The sequence below is a fragment of the Pristis pectinata genome, chromosome 13 (assembly GCF_009764475.1).
Source record: "Pristis pectinata isolate sPriPec2 chromosome 13, sPriPec2.1.pri, whole genome shotgun sequence".
In the NCBI taxonomy this organism is placed as follows: Eukaryota; Metazoa; Chordata; class Chondrichthyes; order Rhinopristiformes; family Pristidae; genus Pristis; species Pristis pectinata.
The window spans coordinates 16,633,962-16,659,354 of record NC_067417.1 but is presented as its reverse complement, the minus strand read 5'-3'; the positions used below and the strand labels follow the sequence as shown (position 1 = coordinate 16,659,354).

The 25,393-nt window shown below is 41.0% G+C and overlaps 1 protein-coding gene and 1 long non-coding RNA gene across 2 annotated transcripts in view; one reads left to right on the top strand and one right to left on the bottom strand.

Annotated features, from left to right (window-relative positions):
- The window catches only part of mlycd (malonyl-CoA decarboxylase), a 37,331-nt gene extending 16,420 nt beyond the window's left edge, over positions 1-20,911 (bottom strand). Inside the window, exons 1-3 of the mRNA XM_052028155.1 lie at positions 20,266-20,911; positions 6,578-6,690; positions 2,599-2,755 (exon numbers count right to left, since the gene is read on the bottom strand). Of these exons, the coding sequence (XP_051884115.1) occupies positions 2,599-2,755; positions 6,578-6,690; positions 20,266-20,763 (768 nt within the window). The 5' untranslated portion in view covers positions 20,764-20,911. The remainder of the gene's footprint in view (positions 1-2,598; positions 2,756-6,577; positions 6,691-20,265) is intronic.
- Positions 20,838-25,393, top strand: part of LOC127577191 (uncharacterized) — a 134,177-nt gene continuing 129,621 nt past the window's right edge. Inside the window, exon 1 of the long non-coding RNA XR_007957342.1 lies at positions 20,838-20,944. This is a non-coding gene — a long non-coding RNA (uncharacterized LOC127577191). The remainder of the gene's footprint in view (positions 20,945-25,393) is intronic.

Below are 25,393 nucleotides of genomic sequence, written 5' to 3'. Positions count from 1 at the left end.
TGAAGATTAAGACGTGCCTTCAGAACTTTTACCACTAATTTTCCCACCACCAATGTTAGGATGACTAGACGGTAATGAGATCCATTTTAAACAACAGCATATCATCAATTTTTGCCCATTCCTCTAGTACTTTGTCCATAAGAGCCCAGTTATCCAACGGAGCCAGATGGGATGCAACCACCTGCATGAGTATTGGGTCGGGTTGGATTAGATTAAGTGCTTACAATTTGGCTTTGTGTTAGATTGGACCATGCTGTGCCAGCCCAGCTCAGCACTTTACCCAGGATAAGATGATTGGCTCAGCAAGAAAGTGACTTTCAGATTCATTTATTTGTCTCTCTATCTTCAAACAGGTCAATAGCACGTTTGAGATCATTGCACCTAAAAAAAAATGGTATGATGGGGAATGGAAGAAAGTAAAAGCACTTGGGCTCTTGTTGGGTTTGGTTCGGTTCGGGATAGCTTTAAGTCAAGTTTCAATTATTTCTTTTACTAGCCTAGGATCCATTTCACCTGGGCCTGATAATTTACTTGCATTCTAATATGCCAGAGCCCATAATACTTCCTCCCTGTCATAGTTCTAGTAATTCTATGTGTGTCACATTATAAAATTTCTACTAAAACCAATAGCAATGAACGATTACAAACTTATTAGGGATGTCTGTTATTTTGTTTCTGGGCCTTTCATATGTATAATACACTATTGCACATTGGGCTACCACCAATGTTCATCTGAACATCTCTTTTGTAAATTTTATTAACGCAAGCCACTCTTGCAGAAACAGGCCTGTGCAAAGACACATGAAGCCATCTTCAACACAATTTAAAAGGGTCCTGCCTCAGCAGGTAGACTCATTTTAAGGCTCCTAGTAGATGCTCTTCTTCAGGTCCCTTAACCTTGCGAAACATCCAACTTAATAAAAGATTTCGACAAACCCTCACCGCACCCCGAGACTATGACCACTAAATCTCCCTGCAACATCTTGACCCTCATGATGCTGATCACAACAACCATCAATCCCATTCTCCAGACCACTTTTCCTGCATGCCCAAGGCTTGTTCTATTTGCTTATAATACACTGGGCCTTCTGTGTAACAGAGTTTTGCAGCAGTGGATGATTAAAAATACTTTAATTGGCCTTCCACACACAGTACTTTCTGTGTACCATTCAGATACTAATATATTTCTGGTTCCAGCAAGTTTTTGGGCTCTCGATATTTACATCATCCACTGCTTCACTCTTTCCCATTATCTACAATTTCTGTATTCTCTCTCTTTTGCCAAGGTAAATATAAAGTGTTCATGAAGAACCTAAGCCATGTTTTCCCCCTCCACATATGTTTCCTTTTTGGTCTCCAAAGGGAATTCCCCTCAAGTCTCCTTCTGCTCATACTGCATTCATAAAACATTGTTGGCTTTTCTTTGCCTGGAATTTTTGCATGCCCTCTCTGTGCAACCATACTTTCAATTGTTCACTCTCATTCTTTTTACACTCCCTCGAGCTTTGTAGAGTACTGTACTGAGCTCCTGGTATCTGAAGCAAGCTTCCTTTTTTTGCCTTAACATTGCCTACATTATCCTGATATCCAGAAGCTCTAGATCTGATAGTCACGCCTTTTTTTGTTCTGAACCTTCACAATCTCCTCTTTTAAATGCCTCCCACTACTCTGATAATTCTACTAAATATTTCTAGTTGACCTTTGCTAAATCACATCTCAGCTCAGTAAAACTAAGCTTTCCGCAATTGGAAATTTCTATTTCTTTGCCCGTATCTATAATTGTTAATCATAATCATCAAATTGCTTTCCCACTTGCCCAGCTTCATTTTTCAAAATTATACCCTTTCTGGTTGGGTTGGCTATGATCTGGTTATGAATTTTGTGCTCACAATACCTGTTACACATATGCTATTCTAGTTAGTATTTAAGTTGGTGAAATCTTTTACAATTCTTGTCCTAATGTTTTAAGACTTAGCTGAATTTTCCATATGCATTTGCTCTTTCTTCCGCCAACTGTATTGGGTGGTGGTGTGGCAGGGGATGGGGATCACCAGCACAACACTCACAGAAACAAGACGCTTATTTTGTTCTCTACTTCAATCCATGTGCCTCATTTGATGTTGATTCTTCCAGCACATCATGCCTTAAAGTTTAAAACACTTTCTGAAGTTCAGTAAAAATGAAATAAAGGGCACAACAGATTGGTAATCAGCAGTATTTCACTCATCAATACTCAGACTTACCAGTGAATTTTCAATTTCTTGTCACTGGATTTTTTTTGTATATTCTCCTGACAAGGCATATTAAGGCTTTAGTTTAATATTTAATTCGATCAATGAGATCTTCAATAATGTAACACTCCCACACTATTAATTTCTTGAGCCGAGATTTTATTCTCATGTCTCTGGGGATAACCCACAAACTTGTGATTCACTGGAAAAACTGCTATCACTGAGTCATGGCCAACCGAAAGCTAACAATCTTCAATAGTAATCTAACCAGGACATTTTGTTTTTTAGTATTCCATTGGTATATATTTTCTTTTCTGAGCTCTGGCTAACATACACTGCAAGCTAGTAGTAACAATAATGAGCTCACCTGTATATTTTTAGAGATGTCATCCGTTAGTGCTACATGTAGAACTACCAGAGGTTCCCCCGGCATAGCGCTATGTGTGAAAACATAGCACCTTCTATAAGGTCCAACTCGACGTTTAATATCAGTCCAGCTTCTGACAGGATGCACTGCCTCATATCTGAAAGAAATAAATGATACATTCAAGCTGCATTCAAGAGTAGTAGAAGAAATGAGGTCCTGTAACACAAGTTTAGGGAGTAAGTAGCCTTTTAAAGAGCAGGTCCTCAAATCTCTGGACGCAACCACAAGCTACTTAGTGTAGGAACAGAAGGACAGGTCAGATGAATGCATGGCTGAAGGGATGGTACAGGAGGATAGGCTTTAGGTTCCTGGATCACAGGGACCATTTCTGGAGAAAATGGGGCTTGTACAAGCAACATCTGTTGCACCTTAACCAGATTGGGATGAACATCCTTGTTGGGAACAAGAAATAATCTGCCGGAGGAACTCAGCAGGTCGAACAGCATCCCATCCCACAGAGGGAAGCAAACTGTCGACATCTTGGGTCGAAACCCAGCAGCAGGACTGAGAGTGGAGAAGGAGGATAGCCAGTATAAAGAGGAGGGGGAGTGGTGATGCAGGAGCCCGAGGTAATTGGTGAAGTGAGGAGGGGTGAAGGATGACAGGCATTATTCTCCATCCTTGCTGGGAGATTTGCTAGTACTGTTGGGGAAAGTTTAAACAGAGTTGGCAGGAGAAGAGGACTCAGAGTAATCATCTAGATGGAAAGGTATAATCACCTAGATGAAAAATAGTACGTCCAATAAGCAGAACATACAAGTACATACACATCAAGGGAATTCAAAGCTAAATTGAATCTATTTTAATGCAAGGAGTATCACTAGTAAAGTAAATGCACTGAAAGCCTTAATTAACATGGGTGTCTTTGATATTGTTGCCATTACTGAGACATGGTTGGAGGATGGGCAGGACAGGTAACTCACCATTCCAGGACATAAAATTTTCAAGCAAGGCAGAGGACGGAGTAAAAGGGGAGGAGGTAATACACTGTTGATCAAAGATTGCATTACTTCTATTTTGAGGGAGGATATTTAAAAGGTTCTTCGAACAAGACCATATGCGTAGAGATTAGAAATGAAAAGGGTGTGTGTGTGTTTGTGTGTGTGTGTGTGTGTGTGTGTGCGCGCGCGTGCGCCTAGGTGGTTACTACAGACTTCCCAGCAGTCAAAAGGAAATAGAGGAAGTAGATATCTGAGATGTAATGTAAATATGGTTAGCATACTGGGGGATTTCAAGTTCCCAAATATTAACTGGGATTGCCTTAATGTTAAAGGCTTAGAGGGGGTGGAAGTTTTGACGTGTGCTATGGAAAGCTTTTTGACACATTAGGTAGTTAGGTCAAACAGTGAAGGCACATTACTAAACCTTATCTTGGAGAATGTAGCTAGTCAAGTGGGGTGTCAGATGGGGATCACTTTGGAGATAGTGAGCTCAACTTTGTATATTTTAAACTAGTTATTGGAAAAGATAGAGGTGGATCAATAATAAAGGTCTTAAACTGGGGAGAGAAAGCCAATTTCATTAACATAAGAGAAAGCAAGATTTGGAGCATCTATTTGCAGTTTAGTTAATATCTGCACAGTAGGAAGCATCCAAAGGAGAAATAGGAAGAGTTCAAGACCAACATGTTCCTACAAGGGTAAAAGCCGGTAATAGGGAAACCTGGATGACGAGGGATATTGCGGATTGCATAAAGAGAAAATAGGAAGCATACAATAGGTATAGGAAACTAATGATGGGGAAGTGCGTCAAGCGTATAAAAGGTGTAGGGAGGTTCTTAAAAAGGAAATTAGGAAGGCTAAGGGAGTCGCAAAAATTCACTGGCAGACAGGATTAAGATAAATTTGAAGGTGTTCTATAAGTGTATTAAGGGAATAGGATAACCAGGGAAAAGTAGAGTCCATTAGGGACAACATGAGCAATCTGTGCACGGAGCTCGAAGGTACAGGCAAGGTCCTAAATGAATACTTTTCACAGATATTCACAAAGGAAACAGACTTTGTTACTTGAGAAGTCAGTGACAGGTCTCCATAAATAAAAAGGTTTTCAACGCTTTAGCAGACTTAAGAGCAGATAAATCCCCAGGATCAGATGGGATTTATTCCAGGCTGTTATGGGAGGCAAGGGAAGAGATTGCTGAGGCTCTGGCTGAGATTTTTAAATCATCTCTGGACACAAGTGAGGTACTAGATGATTGGAGGACAGCAAATATGGTTCCCCCCTTTTCAAGGAAGGCAGCAGGGTAAAGCCCAGAGCCTAGAACATCGGTGGCAGGGAAGGTACTGGGTAAAAAATTAAGGGAGAGGATTCATGATCACTTAGAAAGGTAGGGACTAATCAGAGACAGCCAACATGGCTTTGTCAAGGGCAGATCCTGTCTGGCCAATCTGACTGAATTCTTTGAAGAGGTAAGAAAGTGCATCAACAAGGGCAGGGCAATAGAAATAATTTAAATAGACTTTAGTAAGGTCTTTGACAAGGTTCCACATGGGAGACTGATTCAAAAGATTAGAGCCATGGAATACAGAACAAGTTGGCTAACTGGATCTAAAATTGGCTTGGCAATAGGAAATAGAAGGTGATGCTGGAGGATTGCTTTTGTGATTGGATGCTTGTGACTAGTGGTGTGCCACAAGGATCGGTGCTGGGACTCTAGCTGTTTGTAATATAGGTGAATGACTTGGATGTGGATGTGGGAGGTATAATCAATGTTTGTGAATGACACGAAGATTGGTGGAGTTGCTGACTACGTGGAAAGTAGTCTTAAGCTGCAGAGAAATATCAAAATGTTGGTGAAATGGGCTGAAAAATGGTAGATGGATTTAAATCCAGACAAATGTGAGGTGATGTATTTTGGGTGTACTGATGAGGCTAGGACATACACCATGAATGGTAAATTCTTAGGGAGCACTGAGGAAAGAGGGATCTTAGAGTACAAGTCCAAAGGTCTTTGAGGATGGCAACACAACTAGATAACATGGTTAGGCAGGCATATGGGATACTGGCCTCATAAGTCAGGGCATCAAATACAGCAGTAAAGAGGTTATGCTCCAACTTTATAAAACCTTGGTCAGATCTCAGCGTGCATATCTGTTCACCATGCTAATAGGAAGGATGTGATAGTGCTAAAGAGAGTGCAGAGGAGGTTCACCAGAAATTGCCTGGGATGGAGCAGTTCAGTTATGAGGAGAGACTGGAGAAGCATGTTTCTATGCTGTATGATTCTGAGACTCTATTCTACAACTCAAGGTAAAAGTGGAACCGAAGTCAGCATCATAAAAGATGTTTCCAAATCTGAAATGCAACAATTAATCAGTCTCAGACTAAAACTATGTGCAGTGAGGCAGATCATGCATACTGATAATGTATTCGAAGCAAATTAAAAATAATTTCCCCAATTTTACTATGGGCTGATGAGCAAGGGAGCAAGTTCAAATGTACACACTACAAAATAAATCAGTTTTATTTCCACAGTCTCATTTTAATCTTACAAGTAGGTTTCCTATTCCATTCACTGTTAAAATGGGTAATCCACCAATTTTCTCAGCACAAAGTCTACATATAAAATCTCACTTCTATTGGCTAGCCTGGAGTCTACATTAAGTAGTACAGGAAGTCAGAAACATACTATGTCTTCAATTACCTTCTGCATATACCTTTAGATATTTGTCAGCTGAAAGCTATGAGAGATAGGTGAATGAGCACTGGCACAATGGGTCAAATAGCCTCCTTTCGTGCTTTATCAATAATGATCCATCAGAAACTAGCCATTGATATGCCCTTCAAATGCCAACCAGCTTTGAGTGCAAAAAAGATCAATACTAGAACTTGACCTTATTGAAACACTTCTAAATTTGCTTGTCGTTCTGCTGGCAAATTAGGGATTGTTTCTATTGTAGAGTGATTAAAAAACACTTACTGACTAATCTTCTGCAGCAGTTCACAAGAGGATTGCCAGGTGACACGCTCTAATTTCAAGAATCCTATAGAAAACCAATTTGAAAGCAGTGTCTTCAATATCCCATTCATTTCCTGAAACACAAAGTTTGTCAGAAAATATAATCAGCTTCTGAGGCTCAGTAGAATATTCTTTTCTCTTCAAACAATTCAATAAGGCTGCATAGATTGTTTTAAGGTAGTCCTGTCAACTCTATTATTTTTAAAATAAAGAAAATCCAAAATTCTGGTGACTAGCCATACAATTTGATTAATGGTCTCCTATCAGATACAATTTAAATGCTATCCAATATAGCATTGAATGGAATACTCACACAAAGAACTGCATTTTTTCTTTCCAGTGAGCAGATCAGTACCGTTTCCCTTTAAAACAATCTTTTCGTTATAGTTGGATGGTTGCATTGGGCAAAAGCTCGTGGGAAATGAGATTTGGACTTAAGACGAATTATATTACTTGGAGTACATTGTAATAGCCAGTGAATCTGGCCAAAAACACAATCTGTGCATTAGCTTTGTGGACATTTGTTTTAACAATAGAACATGGAAAAGCTGCACAAACAAGATGTAAATACAGCAGACATCAACATTACAATTATCAGAAAAAAAACTGCTGTAATACTTTGAGCTGATTTGTTATTGCATATATTTTGGTCAATTGTACATGCATTTACACTTTCAAAGGAAAATTAATATCTTTCATGAAAAAGAATAAATAATTTGCAATTATATATAAATGGGTTCATTTATAAACAATATTCAAAAGGAGATTATAAATCCCCTTGAAAACTCAGGACTATAGCAATATTCCTAATTTGCCGTGATTAATTCTATGAACATGATATTAACAATGAAGGCTTCTAAGCTGTGAATAATCACTTGGAGTTCTAATACATCACAATTTCCAACTCATTATAACAAATAATCCTAACAAATTTGAACCAAGTTTTATGATTTACAATAGCCTACATCAGGCTATGAATTTCTGTGCATTTCATGAACCCAGTTCAGGTGCCCGGATGGTTCGACAGTTCCCCTTGCAAATTCTGCGCAGGCATTTTGCAAGGCTATAATGTTGCAAAGGACACTTCTGCTTGTACGATATGGAGAACAATGAATAAAATAGAATACAATGCTGTGACGTATTGTGTGATTTCAAGAACAATGTGCAAAGTCATTAATCGCAAGATGGAAGTGGAAAACACCAATATCCTAACCACTGCTAAACTGTTATCACTATTTTTGCATGTCAACATAGCTCTGTAGCTTTCTCTGTAGCTGTGACACTTTACTCTGTACTGTTATTTTTTTTTACCTGTACTACATCGATGCACTCTGTACTAACTTGATGTAGCTGCACTGTGTAATGAATTGACCTGTAAGATTGGTTTGTAAGACAAGTTTTTCACTGTACCTCGGTACAAGTGACAATAATAAACCAATACCAAATACCAATACAACCACAAACTTTAAAATTAAAAACCTCATTTAAGAATGTATATATTGTTGAAATAAATCCAATCATGTTAAGTATCAGAACTCGCAACATATTAAAAATACAATCACATCTCATTCATGCCAGAAAGTCCTTTTCATGGGGCTTTGATAATAATTTCAATAGAAAGGATGATAGATGTAAGAAATACACACATGCATACTGTTGAACCTCTTGAACGGTGTGGAGGTGAAGAGAAGCTCTAATCTGGTTGATGGCCAATTAAGTAATTCTGTGTAGTGTAGGTATTGCAGTTCTCTGTTGGCCAATATGGCAGATAAATTTCACACATCACTGTATCAATATTAATAATGAGATAAATGACTAATTAAACTATTTTGATGCCTGTGAAGGAGCATAATTGTTAGTAGAACTAAACTGCTCTTAAATTAGTGTTACAGGATCTTTTATCTCTATGTACATGGTCAATTCATTTTAAGGTGTCTTTGAATAGGTGGATAACCAATAATGAACACTCTTCAGGAATGCAGTTTATTGGCAACTTTGGTTTTGTACTCAAGTCTTAGATCTGGGGTTGAGCTTCTAAAGTTCAGAGACGAGTATCCTTGCTCAGTGCCACAATTAATAATAAATAAGTTTTGTGCACATTGAAAGGCCACCATTTAATCAATGACATCATTACACCAATGTCTTGCATGTCAGATTTTGAAGGAGAAAGTGTGAATTAGCAATTTAAATCCTTCTGGGATAAGAATGTAAGAATGCTCACAAGTCAAATATCACAGTTTAAAAAAAAACTTTTGTAATAAAGGTTACCAACAATCTCAAAATATTTCTTAGCGATGACTAGTTCCGTGAAGGCTGATATGATAGTTTGACACATTTGCATATTTTACAAATTGAGCAGTACCACGATTAACTTGTTATGGTTCTCCCATGCCAAGTACTTCCCTCTCGCCATCAAATCTGCTGTCATCATATTCATCAAAACAAACTCTTCATCCTTGCAAGCTACCACTCCATCACCCATTTCCCTTTCCACTTGGTCACTTTCAGATTTGTGCCCATCTTTTCTGGAGATCATTGCCTGACTGTTCCAATCAGGTTTTTCACTTTTGCCTTAGTTTCAAACACTCATGATATGTTTTATGTTTCTGACAGTTTATCCACCTCAACCTGTCATGTAACCTTTGACACAATTAATCGCACCATCTTTCTCCAATACCAAACCCCTGGGTGGGACTGCATCACTTTACCTTTATTATTTTTATGTATTCTTTCACAACCAAAAAATCACTTGGAATGGTCTCTGCTCTGTGCTATTACTACCAGAGTTTTCTCAAGGACCAGATTTCCAGCTTTATCTCACCACATTGCTCTTGATCACTTCAACATTTCCACGTTGTCAGATTGCTTATCGAAAATCCAGAAATAAGGGAGCAAAAAAGTTTCTCCAGCTAGATAGTTGGGAAGCCAAAGTCATTCACTTTGGTCCCCACCACAATCCATTCCCTTGCCATCAGCTCCTTATCAGACTTTAGCAATGGTCTCAAAGTAAACCAGACAAGATGCAACTTTAGTGTCTCTTCCCCCCAACCAGAAAAATTGGATTCACCTACCTCCGCTGTAACAATGTTCGAATCTATCCTTGTCTCAGCTTATCTGCTGTTGGAATCTTTATCTGTGTTCCTTCTGGATATAAATATTCAAACAGACTTCTCGCCAGCCTCACTCATTCTACTTTCTGTAAACTTGTAGTCATCCAAAACTCAACTACCATGTCCTAACTTGGCCCAGGCTCAATCAACTCCTCCAAGCAGCTAAGGAACCCCACCCACAGTCACAATACAGATTGTCTATCCTGAGGTTCAATATATATGATCTTCACTGAACAGAACTCCAGAAAAAAATGGAGGGTGCAGCACCAACCACCATACATGACCTTTTGAGATCACATAAAAGCTTTCAACTCCAAAAGGGATCATGGAGATAACTGGCTGCCCTCCGATATATTACAATTCTATATGTGCTTAGAGATAAGTCATGATAATTAATATATCTAACACAGGTCAAGCAAGGTTGTGTCACTGCAGCAATCTTTGTCACAGTCTTCCCCATTACAATACTGGAATTCCCCAACAAGCTTCACTCTGCAGTGGAATTATTCTACAGGGTGAACTGGAAGATATTGACCTTCAGTCGCCTTCATTCCAGACTCAAGATCGCCCCAAACTCAGTCATCAATTTACAGTATGCAAATGATGCTTGTGTATGTGCATATTTGAAGACCGAGCTCCAAGTCATTACTGACATTTCTACTGAAGCAAATGAGAGGATGGGCCTTACGTTAAAGATTCTGGAGATAAAGCTCTTGCCTTCACTACCCCACACTGCTTCTAGACAAAGATCCACAACTTGACCCTGGAAAATGTAGAGAGAGCCACCTCTCAACAAAGGCAGATGCCGACAATGAAATGTACTCCCAGCTCTGGTGCACCAGCGCAGCCTTTTGCCAACTGAGAAGTGTTTGGAGTCCAAGACCTTAGACCTGGTTCCAAGCTCGTGTCTGCAGGGTAACAGGGATCCACACCGACGTGGGGAGGCAGACCACCTGCAATAACACCTCAAAACACTAATACCACACAACTGCTGTCTTCATAAAATCCTCCAAATCCAATGACAGGACAGGTGAATTAACATCAGCAACTTCTTGCACACCAACATTCCCAACATAGGGGCTCTAATCATGGTCAACCAGGTCCAGATTACATTGTCCACATGCCTGACACCAGATTCCTGAAAAACCAAAGCACTCTACTCCAAGCTTCTCTATGGCAAGAGATTTCCAGGTGGACATTGAAATGTGTTAAAGACATCTTTGAAGTCTCCTTGAAATAAAACATAATATTTTCAGTGACCCATGGTAATCCCTGGCCTGTGACTATTCAAAATGGTGAAGCATCGAGGAAGACAATGAGCATCTCACGTCTCTGCAACTTAAAAGCCACGTGTAAACAATGGAAGGAGAACACACCATGCTAAACAGTCCACCCACCAAAACTGTGTCAAGCTTCACCTGCTCCAATCTGCAGATCCCACACTGGACATTAGCTACCTTACAGCCAGAGTGAAATTAAGTCATCCTCAATCCTAAGGAACTGCCTAAAAGTCACTAAAATCAAGCAGTACAACTACAGTGTAGATTTTGAAAATGTTGTCAAGCCTTTGGGAACTCAAAACTTCATGTGGTACACTTTTAGGGCAAAACTCCCTCCTTGCTTATAATATAAAGTACTCCTGTAGAAGAAATTTCTTAATTTCAAGCTCTTGCATATGGTCTTCCAGTGATTCATGGCGTATGAATTATTTAGGGTCACAGTTAAGAACACTTTGATGATTCACACTGTTAATACTGTACCTCGGTACCCAAGAGATTGGACCCAATTTGCCACAAAACAAGCCTCTGTTGAGCACTCATCCCTGCTGGCAAAAATACTCCAGACTGTAACTTCTGTATAACTGCAGTCACAGTAAGAATTTGCCTTAAAGGAATTGCTAATATGCTGTATCATCAACAGCTCAATTTTTTTCTTTGGAACTTCGAACACAAACTAATGGAATAATAAATCAGTTTGGGAAAAAGTACAGAAAAAAATACCATTAAAATAGATTAGCCAATTTCATTTAAGTGTAGCTAATAACATTTTAACTTGTTTTAGCAATTTATGTTTTCACCAGCTGGTGGACATAAAGGTTTAAAATAAATCAAGATTAAAAATTCTTCTCTCTACAAACTTTCTGTTTAGGAACAGGAACCTTTTGAATGTGTTCTATTCATACAGCATCTGATGTCTCTCTGCACAGGGGTGGGAACTATGTTAAAGAAGTGCTGGCACATCTATATTTTTAAATCTATCTTAGCCTCATCAAAATGGCAAATCTAAACAATATTCTTAAAAGCCCCAATAGTTCTGTAATGTTTTCATAACATACTTCACTGAATCCATACATCCATCATCTAACTTTGAAAGGAGAACAAAAATAAAGACCATTTCTTTCAACATTTTGAACTAATATTTCTTCCACATTTTCTAGTGACTCCATTGGGAGAGTCATCATTGCATGGCTGCTGACCAAATTCAATTTGTGTCATTTGTCTGGGGTACACCCCAGAGGCTCAACATTGTAAATTCATACAATATCTACAAAAAAAAGTTTCTGCGCTGGTAAAGAACACCATCACAGAATTCACTGCAAAGCTTAAAAAGACAAAAAACTAGTTTTGAAAGGCTGTAGCTGACTATGGCAAAGCTTCATTGCAGTCACTTGCATATTTTCATTTATTAACAGAGGGAAAACTTATCACAATCTCAAGAAGATTCTACAACAAACATCAAAGATGTGCTAACAGTGTTTTTCTTTTGTTTCTTTGAGTCACAATTGAATTCATACTGGGAGAAGAACCAATTTAAGACTCACTTTATTTGCCACATCACTAACAGCAATGAATAATGTAGATCAGTGGAACACATATTACAGCTGTTGAAAGAATTTAGAAGTTTACACCCAACCATCACAGCCTGGAATTTCCTGTTAGCATATTAACGTGGGTTATTTTAAAATTAGGATTGTAGAAGGTAAAGAGAAATTACATAATGGATTAGGGAGCAATTATATTGAAAGTCTTGAGAAGTAGAGATTGTTTCCATTAGTGCAGGGGAGGGTCAAGGGCAGGTTTAAAACTGAGAGATTTTGATAGAGTAAATACGGATAAACTATTCCCACTGGTAGGTGTTTCAGTAACTAAAAAGATATAAAACACCAAGAAGGGAAATAAGGAGAATTTTTTTCAGAGACCAAATTGTTGTTCACTGCAATGCACTACTGGAGGAGGGTGGAAGCAAATTCAGAAGTAACTCTCAGAAGGGGATCGCATATATCCTTGTAAAGGAATGAACACTTCTTTTAAGGAGCTGAAATACACATGTTGAACTGCATTACCTCCTATGTACATGGCATTACTTTTATAAATCTAATTCAACTGCAATGGTAGCTTACTAAACTAAACTACAAACCAATATTCAAGCGGCAAGTCTGACTAATAAAAAATAAATTAGCAATGTGATCTATGCATTCACAATAACTTCTTTATTAAAACTGGCATGATCAGAGGTAATGGAGACAAAGAAACCCAACAATGATATCACTTACGATCCCCTCTTCATGATCGTGAGCCCATAACATTTACCTTGTCACTCGCAAACTAACCAATATTAATGGGTCTAAATCTAACTGGTTTCAGCAAAATGGCTGTTTTCTGCTTTTCACATAAACAAGCCTGCCCTGAAAATCATGGGTGCTCTGAGTAAGAACAATTGGAAGAACAATACCTCATCTTCCATCCGGACACCTTGCAGACTTCCAGACTCAATATCGAACTCTGCAACTTCACGTAACTCGCTTTCTCTGTCTGTTTCAGAACTGGCCAGTCCTGCTTTAAGTCCTCTATCTGTAATATAGGCTCAGTTTCTCTCTCCATTTCCTACAGCCCAGCACTTTTTTTGCATTCCTTTGTTTATATTCTAACTATTCTCATCTCATAGCTTTTGTTTCCATTTTCCCCTCTCTCTCTAACTGCCCCATTAGATCAATGACCACATGACGTCTAGAACTTATCCCCACTATGGCCTCACTTTCTTCCCTTTCTCCTATTCATCCCTCCCCATCTCCTCTGCAACATAAAACTAACTTAATTTTGTTCTTTCTCAGACAAAGGATCTTTGACCTGAAGCATTAGCTCTGTTTCTTTGTCCGCAGATGCTACTTGTCCTGCTGAGTGTTTCTGACATTTTCATTTCTTATTTAAGATTTTCAGCATCTGCAGTTTTTTTTTCCAATTTTCAAAGCAACTCAATGCCTTTCTCCACAAATCGACCACTCAAAACTCAAAAATTGACTTCCATAAATTAGGGATGCTAACTGTGTAGAGAACATAGACCATCCTTGCAGAATGGCAATGCAAATGTGAAGAACTCAAATTATTTTATAAACGGCTTTAGAGGTACACTAAGTTGCATGAAACCAAAACTGCAAACTGGTTTTGTATTCAGAATGCTGCTGGATAACACTGTGTCTTAGGAAAAGTTACATTTTGCGTAGCAACTGACTGCAGGGCACATTAGAAGGCTGAATAAAGAGCTTTAAAAACTGTATTTCAAACTGGGTGACATGTTGATTGAGGATGTAGATTATTTAGGCAATGTAGCATTCCACACCTCAACATCTGCAGCAACAGCAGTGTTTGAACACATTTATCAAAATGCCAAAAAATTTTGAATTCTTCAACACAAAAAACATGACACAAAAAATACACCAAGGTTCATGATGTAAAATTAGCTGAAGATAAATTATAACTGTAGTAGAAAACATCTATCTTAGCAGTGTAAAAAAAATCATGGCAATAACTACATGTAATGCAGGGAAACAGATGAGAAAAGGCCCACTAAGTTTTTAGGCAGTTGTAAAGTAAAAACAGAAGCGTTTCCATATCAGTTTGGATATGCAGCCTATGAAGCATTGTCATTTTTATCCTTCTTCATTGACAAGATACAACAATGAGCAAACAGGGTGAATTATTTTGAGATGTATTCTGAATCAATTGCTTCAGGAAAATCCATAATATCAGATGAATGGGCAATATCAAGAATGCAAAAGCTCAAGCAAAACTGCTCGGTAAAGCAATCAAATGCTGACAACCTTCAGTATTTCAGACTGAATACAATGCCAGAAATCCAAAATAAACCACTGCTCATAAAACTGGGGCAATTTAAAATTTGGATGGATTGTCTTAATCGAAAAGATGCTGAATCAATAAGGGAGTTTTTTGTTTAAGACATCACTTACTAATTAGCAAAATTCAAGACCAAACATCTGCAGCCTTGGGAGCAAGAGAGAGAGAATAATTAAAATAATTGAAAAAGGTAGTAATTTCAAATTCATTCTAGAGAATCCAAATGGAAATTCCCACATGGAGTTTGTATAAACAGCAAACAGTTAACTCAATTATGCTTGTCCATTCCCATATTAACTGATCCAAATTTCAATTTCACAAGGAATAAACTCATTGATTTAAACACAGAAATTACTGTGTAGTCAGGCAACATCTTTCTACATACTTCAAATGCTTAGAGTTAGCTCCATCTTCAAGAACATGATCCAGGAATCAAAACAGTAAAAGAAAGATGAAAGCCTTACATTAAGGTAGACACATGATATTGGACCATCAAAGAAATTCTCCTTCAAAGAATTACCATTGGGATTTAAGTAACTAGTCAGTAATACAAATTTTGAAGTCTGAATCATTTACCGAACCAACGTTCAGCAACAAACATATTTAGAACATATAATTTTCAATTGTTGTTCCATATCATAATGAAAGATAATCAGTGTTCCAAAAGCCCACAAATTTAATCATCCAAGATATCAAAAATCTAGGCGTGAGATCATTAGACTGCTCTGGAACTTGGTGAAAAATCAATATCAAGGGGCTTATGTGATTACTGAATAAACCATTGTTTCTACTACCAAACATACAGATATAAACTGCAGTGTCATACACTAACTCCAATTGACCAGCTAGCCAGTAATGGAACATGCAGGCTTTTTCATTTATTCATTTATCATTTGTGGGTTTCACTGGAAGGCTGAAGTTTATTGGCCATCCTAATTACATTCTTGCCACAGTGCTGTTGGTGTTGTTGTATAGCAAGTTCCAGAAAAAAACCCTGGAAAACGAAGGTTGTACATCTTGCCAGCACTTATCAATTTCACCTGAAAAACCAGTGACCCTCAACCTGTCCACCAACATGTCTTGCCTGAGAAAACTTACTTTGCAGGTTAGCTTTCATCATGGTAACTACTTCAGGAGGTCAAGTTTGGGTTTGGCAAAAAACTAAATATTCTTCCATAACTGAACTAGAAAACCATTACATCTGTATGGAGGAAAATGGTAATACCCTCATTCGACAGAAATATTGTACTATAATTTTTGGAAGTCACATCTCACAAGTTTTGTTAGGCCCTTTTCCCCTTCCTGATAAAGGAGTTACTTAAAAATTACAGACCCAGAAATTTTCCATTTTAAATTGTGGAATGAAATTACATCACCAGCAGCTTACAGAGTACTTCATTCATACTATGCAGAATTTAACAAATCTCAATCCAATGTTGACTTTAGATACTGGAACAAAGAAAAATTCCTTAATTTCACCAATGCCAAAATGATTTCTATTAATAGCATGTGATGTGATCAGTGAAAAACATTTTAAAAACTCAGAATACCAGAAATGGTGAGCAAGAGAGGTGAGAGAGATGAAGAAAGAGATGGGAGAGGGGGTGTAGAGCGAGCGAGAGTGTGACAGAAAGAAAAAGAGCCTTATGAAGGTAGATTCCAATTCAGAATCAATTCTGAGTGTAATCAGCTGCTGAAATTGACCAGTGATTTACAGTGATGTCCCAACTTATAAAATACTAACTGGTGTAATTAGCTTCGCATGTAACAAATTTCGTGTGCTTATTATTCCATTTATTCAACCTACTTACATGTCTTTTCCTATATTTGTAATGGCCTAATTAAAAACAGTTAGTATTTATGCAAAGTAATTTCCCCTTTGCATTAACCTGGAGTTAGACAGGCAGCTATGGATTTCAGGTCACTGCGTAACTCTGGCTTCAAGAAAGGCTATTTACTTTTAAAGGAAAAAAATGAGGTTCCAACGTTTAGTACCATTGGGACAACCTCTTTTCATCAACAGCAAAATGGATAATTTATTTGTCTGGACTATTAAACTGGTACACAATCTAATGATCTACATCTCAGAATTTTGAAAGAAGTGACTATTGATAGCAGATTTTCTGGTTATCATCTTCCAAAATTCCACAGATTCTGCAATAGTTCCTACAGATTAGTAGGTCGCAAATGTCTGTAATTTTAAAGTAACTCCTTTATCAGGAAGGGGAAAGGGGTCTAACAAAACTTAAGAGAAGTGACTTCCAAAAATTATAGTACAATATTTCTGTCGAATGAGGGTATTACCATTTTCCTCCATACAGATGTATTGGTTTTCTAGTTCAATTATGGAAGGATTTTTAGTTTTTTGCCAAACCCAAACTTGACCTCCTGAAGTAGTTACCATGATGAAAGCTAACCTGCAAAGTAAGTTTTCTCAGGCAAGACATGTTGGCGGACAGGTTGAGGGTCAATGGTTTTTCAGGTGAAATTGATAAGTGCTCGCAAAAATAATGATTTAACAAAGAATGCAGGGAAGTACCAAATTGTTAGCTTAATGTTGTAGTCACAAAAATACTATAGAACTTATAATAAAGGATGTGATCCAAAGACACTTAGAAAATAATATGATTAAGTAACTAACAAGGAATTATTAAACAGAAATCATGTTCTTAGAGGATGCAACTAGCAGAGTAGATGAGTGCAAACAAATGGATATGATGTATTTGGATTTTCACAAGGCTTTCTCACACAGGATGATTGATCAACAAAGTTAGAGAGAACAAAGCTGAGGGTGATTTACCAGAGGGCATTGACAGTTGGTTAATGAAAAATTAATAATGAGTAGAAATAAAGAAGTGCTTCTCAGGTTGAAAGGCTGTGCCAAGATCAGTGGTTGGGTCCCAACCTATATCAATACATTTGGCTGAGATCAAATGTAACATTTGCACATTTGTTGATAACACAAAATGGGAATGGAAACAGTGCTGAAGATGCGAAGAGGCTTCCAGGGAGATACAGTCAAATTGAATGAGTGGGGAACAACATGGCAGATGGAGAACAATGTGGAAGGAGTGTGCACTTTATCCACTGAAGTGAAAAAAAAATGCTGAATATTTTTACTTAAATATTGAGAGATCAAGAAAGGTTAACGTTCAATGGGACCTGTGTACCCTTGTGTACAAGTCAGCGAAAGTTAACGTGGTGCAGCAGGTAACTGGGACACACCTGGAGTATTGTATATAGGTTTGGTTTCCTTACATGAAAAAGGATATGCTTGTTACAGAGGGAGTGCAACAAAGACTGGTACCTGGGATACCATAAGAGGAGATGTTGAGTAGTTTAGAAGACTGAGATGTGACTTCAATTTGCTCTCTAAGAATTTTGTGTGTATCAACAGGATAGATTTGGGGAGGATGTTTCCCCTGCCTAAGGAGTCGAGAACTGGGGTCAAAGTCTCAAAATAAGGACTAGGCCATTTAGGAATGAGGAGAAACTGTTCCACTCAGGGTCACAGACTGAATTCAAAAACGAGGCTGGTAGATTTCTGGATACTGGAGGAATCAAGGGAAATGGGGATAGGACAGGAAAATGGTGTTTGAGTTAGATTAGCCTTGATTTCATTGAATGGCAGAGCAGGCTGAAAGGGCCAAATGGCCTGTTTCTGCTTCTATTTCTTATGTTCTGACATCCTTCTTGCATATTCCTGTATTTGCATAATTGATCTGTGGGCCACCCCTAACACTTGCATTTAGTTTGCATGAACACATATCCCACAACTCTGTATATGGAGAGGGGTGGTATTAGGAGATGTATGTGTGCAGGGGTAGTGATTTAGAGATTAGGGCTAGGATGTATGTGTAGAATGTTCGGAGTGCAGGAGTGTTGTATGTTTGTGGGGGTGGTTAGATAGCTTAGGGATTAGGGTCAGGATGTATGTGTAGGGTGCTGGGGGTGCAGGAGTTGAGGTATTAGTAAGAGTAATTTAAGGGTGTAGTATGTATGGAGGTTGTGGTGTAGTGTGTGGGGAGCTGATGTAGGGGTATAGTTAGTGGGTAGATATGGTTTCGGAGTGTAGTGGGATGGCTTGGGGTGTCATGGAGTGGTTGCTGTTTTGGGTGATAGTTGGAGGAAGGGCAGTGGGCTAGGTTGTAGTAGTGTTTGGAGTGTGTGGGGTGTTGGTGGGTAGTGGGAGGGGCTAGTTTGAGGTGCAGCAAGAGTGAGGGAAGCGTGTAGCTTTGGGGTGTAGTGTGTGCAGGGCAAGACAGTCATGATGGGGTGCCATGGGTGTGCGGGACAGGACTGTCAAGTCGGAGTGGCATGGGCGTGTGGGGAACAACTATTGAGTCGGAGTGTAATGGGTGTGCGGAAAGACTATTGTGTTAGAGTGGATGTGTGGGGGAAGGGTTTTACGGTGGAGTGTAGTAGGGGTCAGGGAACTCTGTTGTGTCAGGGTGCAGTGGAGGAAGACTTGTAATGGGTGTTGTGGGTATCAGAGTAGACTGTTGTGTTGGGGTGTAGCAAGTGTTGGAGAAGATTATTGTGTTGGGGTGTAGCAGGTGTTGGAAAAGACTATTGTGTCGGGGTGTAATGGCTGTTAGGGAAGACTGTTGTGTTGGGGGAACTCTTGGGGTGCAGCAGGGGGGGGATCTCGTGTTGGGGTGCAGTGGGGGGGGGATCTCGTGTTGGGGTGCAGTGGGGGGGGGATCTCGTGTTGGGGTGCAGTGGGGGGGGATCTCGTGTTGGGGTGCAGTGGGGGGGGATCTCGTGTTGGGGTGCAGCGGGGGGGTGTAGTGGAAGGGTGTAGAGTTGGGGTGTGGCGGGGGAACTCTTGTGTTGGAGTGCAGTGGAGGGGTGTAGAGTTGGGGTGCAGCGGGGGGTGTAGAGTTGGGGTGCAGCGGGGGGGTGTAGAGTTGGGGTGCAGCGGGGGGGTGTAGAGTTGGGGTGCGGAGTTGGGGTGCAGTGGAGGGGTGCAGAGGAAGGGTGCAGAGGAAGGGTGCAGAGGACGGGTGCAGAGGACGGGTGCAGAGGACGGGTGTAGAGGACGGGTGCAGTGGAGGGGTGTAGAGGACGGGTGCAGTGGAGGGGTGTAGAGGACGGGTGCAGAGGAAGGGTGCACTGGAGGGGTGTAGAGGAAGGGTGCACTGGAGGGGTGTAGAGTTGGGGTGCAGTGGAAGGGTGTAGAGTTGGGGTGCAGTGGAAGGGTGTAGAGTTGGGGTGCAGTGGAAGGGTGTAGAGTTGGGGTACAGTGGAGGGGTGTGGAGTTAGGATGTTGTGGTGTGGAGCTGGGGTGTTGTGGAGGGGTGTAGAGTTGGGGTGTGGAGTTGGGGTGTAGTGGGTATGTGAACCCAGCCTCCTTGCCCGGTTGCACGGTGTTGGGGTTCGGTTGCCCCCCACCCCCTGCTCTCACCCTGATGTGCGGGCAGTCGGCAGGCTTCGTTCTCAGGCATTGCAGGACGTCGGCCCGCAGGTCGACGATGAATTTCACGCCGTCCTCCAGGCGACAGATGCGGCTGATGAGGACGCTGTAGCGGGGAGTCAGCGCGTTCCGCAACCGCTCCTCGGCCTGCAGCAGGGCGCCCAGGTCCCGGCCCTGGGCCTCGGCCAGCCGGCCGCACAGCTCGCCTACCCGGCCGTGCTCCACGCCGAACTCGGCCGTCAGCTTGGCCAAGAAGCTCGGCCTCTGCTCCGCGCTCAGGCCGCGGTAGAAGCGCACGAACTCCCGCGTCTGCTCCTCGAACAACGCCGCCGGCGCCGCCTTCTCCCGGGGCTCGCAGGCCGCGACCGTCCGCCGGAGTACCTCGTCCATGTCGGTGCCCCGGGCCGCGCTGCAGAAGCGGCGCCCAGCCCGGTTACGCAGCAGAGCGGCCGCCCGCCTCCCGGGCGCCCACAGCAGCGGCCAACGCATCCCGTCCTGGGTAAAACCCGCCTGGACTGCGCCCGTTCCGAGCCGTTAGCTGGCCAGGTGACCTGGTGCCCCGCCAGGAATTGGACAATTTCTAGTTGGCATCTCGCAGAAAGAGGGTGAAGGCGCACAGTCTCCCCACCCCCGGAAAAGGGAACTAGAAACTGCAGGGCATAGATCCAAGGTAATTTAAAATGGACCTGAGGGGCAACTTCTTCACACAGAGGCTGGTGCATATTTGGAACCAGCTGCCAGAGGAGGTGGTTGAGATGGGTATAATAACAACACTTGAAATATATTTGGATAAGTACATTGATAAGAAAGGTGTAGAGGGATATGGACCAAATGCAGGCAAATAGGACTAGTTTAGGTGGGCACCTTAGCATAGATGAGTTGGGCTGAAGGGCTGTATTGCTCTATGACTCTCTCCAGCCCCAGGCTTCAGCTCGCTGACAGTGCAAAACCAGCTTTAATTCACCAGCCCACTCCTATACTGACTATTTTTTGCTACAGATTCCAGCACCTGCATTCTCTTGTGTCCCCACTTAAAGGAGACCTCACAGAAACTTGAAGAATACCACCTCATTGAGATATTTGCAGCCTTCCTGACTCAGGTGTTGGGTCTCTTGAAGAACATTAACATAGAACACAGTACGGGCCCTTTGGCTCACGATGTTGTGCCAACCTATATAAACCTACTCTATAATCAATCTAACCCTTCCCTGTGACACAGCCTATAACCCTCCATTTTTCTTGCATGCATTTTTCTTCCCGGCCGATCAAGATCCTAGCAAGCAAGATGGTGCCAGAGCTTGGCGACTCGTTGCAAGCTGCTCTCTGCAGATCCACTCATTACGTACCTCAATGCACTGTATAATGAATTGACCAGTACGAACAGTATGCAAGAGAAGTTTTTCACTGTACCTCGGTACAAGTGACAATAATAAACTAATACAAATATCACTGCATATGCCTATCTAAGAGTCTTTTAAATGTCCCTATTGTATCAGACTCTACCACCACACCCAGCAGTGTGTTCCAGGCACCCACCATTCTCTGTGTAAAAAAAAATTACCTCTGACATCTGCCCTAAACTTTCCTCCTCTCACCTTAAACGATGTCATAGAACATAGAACAATACAGCACAGAACAGGCCCTTCAGGCCACAATGTTGTGCCAACATAGCTAATCCCTCCTACCTACAGAATGCCCATATCCCTCTATTTTCTTCTCATTCATGTGCCCATCCAAGCCTCTCTTAAAAGCCTCCAATGAATTTGCCTCCACCACCCTATCAGGCAACGTATTCTAGGCATCCACCACTCTCTCAGTAAAAAACGTACCCCTCACGTCTGTTCTGAACCTACCCCCTCTCACTTTAAATGCATGCCCTCTGGTATTGGATCACTCATTAATGGGAAAAAGATATTGCTTGTCCACCCTATCTATGCCCCTCATTATTTTATACACTTCCAACAGATCACCCGTTAGCCTACACCACTCCAGAGAAAAGAGCCCAAGTTTGTCCAGCCTCTCTGATGGCACATGCCCTCTAAGCCAGGCAGCATCCCAGTAAACCTCCTCTGCACCCTCTCTAAAGCCTCGACATCCTTCCTATAGTGAGGTGACCAGAATTGCATGCAATACTCTAAATGTGGCCTAACCGGAGTTCTATAGAGATGCATCATAACTTCTTGACTCTTCTACTCAATACCTTGATTAATAAGTGCAAGCATTCAATAAGCCTTCTACCTGTGTAGCCACTTCAATGAGTCACGGAGTTGCAGCCCAAGGTCTCTCTGCTCTTCAGCACTGTTAAGGGTCTTGCCCTTAAGAGTGTATGGCCTCTTGACATTAGTCCTACCAAGGTGCAACACCTCACATTTATCCAGGTTAAACTCCATCTGCCATTTCTCTGTCTTCTGGTATTGGCCATTGCCGCCCTGGGGAAAAGGTGCTGGCTGTCCACTCCATCTATGCCCCTCATAATCTTATACAGCTCTAACAAGTTGCCTCTCATCCTGTGTTGCTCCAAAGTGAAAAGCCCTAGCTCGCTCAACCTTTCCTCATATGATGTGTTCTCTAATCCAAGCAGCGTCCTAGTAAATCTCCTCTGCACCCTCTCTAAAGCTTCCACTTCCTTCCTATAAATGAGGTGACCAGAACTGAACACAATACGCTAAGTGTGGTCTAACCAGAGTTTTATAGAGCTGCAACATTACCTCACAGCTCTTGAACTTAGTCCCCCAACTAATGAAGGCCAACATACCATACGCCTTCTTAAACACCCTATCAATTTGCATGGCAAATTTGAGGTCTTGGATTTGGATACCAAGATCCTTCTCTTCCTCCATACTGCTAAGAATAATTAAGGTGGTTAAACCCTGATGGGATCTATCCCAGATTATTGAGAGGAGATTGCTGGGCCCTTGACAGAGATCTTTGTATCCTCTTTAGCCACAGACAAGGTCCCAGATGACTGGAGAATAGCCAATGTTGTTCCTCTGTTTAAGAAGGACAGTGGAGACAAACCAGGAAATTATAGGCCGGTGACCCTTACATCAGTGGTAGGGAAATTACTGGAGGAGATAAGGCATAGAATCTACTCAAGTCTTGAAAAGCATAGACTTATTAGGGATAGCATGGCTATCTGTGGAGGAGGTCACATCTTACAAACTCGATTGAGTTTTTTGAGAAGGTGCCAAAGATTTTCGCAAAGGGAGGGCAGTGGATGTTGTCCATATGGACTTCAGTTAAGCTTTCGATAAGGTCCCTCATTAGGCTAATCCAGAAGGTTAAGGCATATGGGAACCATGGAGACTTGATAAATCAGATTCAAAATTGGAAGGCAGAGAGGAATGGTGGATGAAAAACACAATGATGCTGGAGGAACTCAGCAGGCCAGGCAGCATCCGTGGAGAAAAGCAGCATCGAAGAGAGGAAGAAAACTTCTTCAAAATGGGCATCCTTGAAGATACTTTGCAGTGGAGCTGTAATACTAGAGTGGTGGAGCAGTGTTAATCTGACTGGAGGTCTGTGACCAGTAGTATTATGCAAGAACCAGTAATGGGACCTCTGTTGTTTGTGATAGATAAATGATTTGGACTAAAGTATAGTTGGGCTGATTAGTAAATTTGCAGCTAGCACAAAAGTGAGAAAGTTGTCAAAAGATACAGCAGGATATAGACCAGTTGGAAACATGGGCAGAGAAATGGCATATGGAGCTTAATCCAGATGTGTGAGGTGTTGCACTTTGGCAGGACCCTCAGGAGCATTATGTACAGAGAGATCTTGGGGTGCAAGTCCTTTGCTCCCAGAAAAATGGCCAGATAAGTAGATACAGTAGGGTGGTAAAGAAGGCATATGGCATACTTACCTTTATCATTTGGGGCATTGAGTATAAAAGTCGGGAAGTCATTTTGCAGCTGTTTAAAACTTTGGTTAGATGATATCTGGAGTATTGTGTACAGTTCTGGTCACTGTATTACAGGAAGGATGTGGAGCTTTGGAAAGGGTGCAGAAGAGGTTCACTTGGATACTGCCTGGGTTGAGAGTATTAGCTATAAGGAGAGGGTGGACAAACTTGGATTGTTTTCTCTGGAGCGTCAGAACCTGAGGGGAGACATGACAGAAGTATATAAAATAATGAGAGGCATAGATGGAGTAGAGAATTAGAGTCTTTCTCCCAGGATGGAACTGTCAAATACTAGAGGGGATAGCTTTAAGGTGAGAGGGGGAAAGTTTAAAGGAGATTTGTGAGGCACGTTGTTTTTGCACAGTGGTAGGAGCAGATACAATAGATAAGAAGTGTTCAGACATGAACAGGCCGGGAACAATGGGATATGGACCTTGTGCTGGCAGATGAGATTATTTTAGGTGTCTGGAATGCACTACCAGGGGAAGTGGTAGATGCAGATGTTGTGACTGACTAAAGTGAACCACCCAGAAGCTGCAACTGGGAGATATAGAAGTTTTTATTCACACAGCAGATCTTCTGGAAAGAGAGAGTCCAAGAGAATCTCACTCTCCTGACACAATGCTTTATCCTGTTTAAACACAAAGATAACAATAAACGATTAACTACAGTTTCAATAGCTATAATTATCTACTTAACTTTATAACATTTTGAATATAGTCAGGTAACTTTGCAGAATTACATATTTACAATGGGAGCACATCCCAACTAGCAGAACCCCTTTGAATATTCATTACTGGTGTCTGTTTTGAAAGCTTCTGTACACAAACTCCAGATACCCAAAATATATAATTACAGTGTTGAGGGATGGTGCCATGAATATACAACTAGCCAGAATATTAAATGACAAAACAGACATGTCTTGAACTGTGCATTAGGTGGCAGGGAAATACCTTTAACAATGTGCTAATACAGGAGATCGCCACTTAATGCCTTCCCTTCCCTGATCTCATCCTGAAGTTTTCAATGAACACCAATTAACATGAACATTCATCTATTGTCTTCCCCTGTGTAGTTTCAATGGGACAGAATCAGAATGTCCCACACCCAATGGATGGGTTTCAATAGCCTTAAAGCATTAATTAAATTTAAATTGTGAACAGCTTTTATTTCCTGAAGACTGGTTCTCATTTTAATTAATATCTGCTGTCCATAATT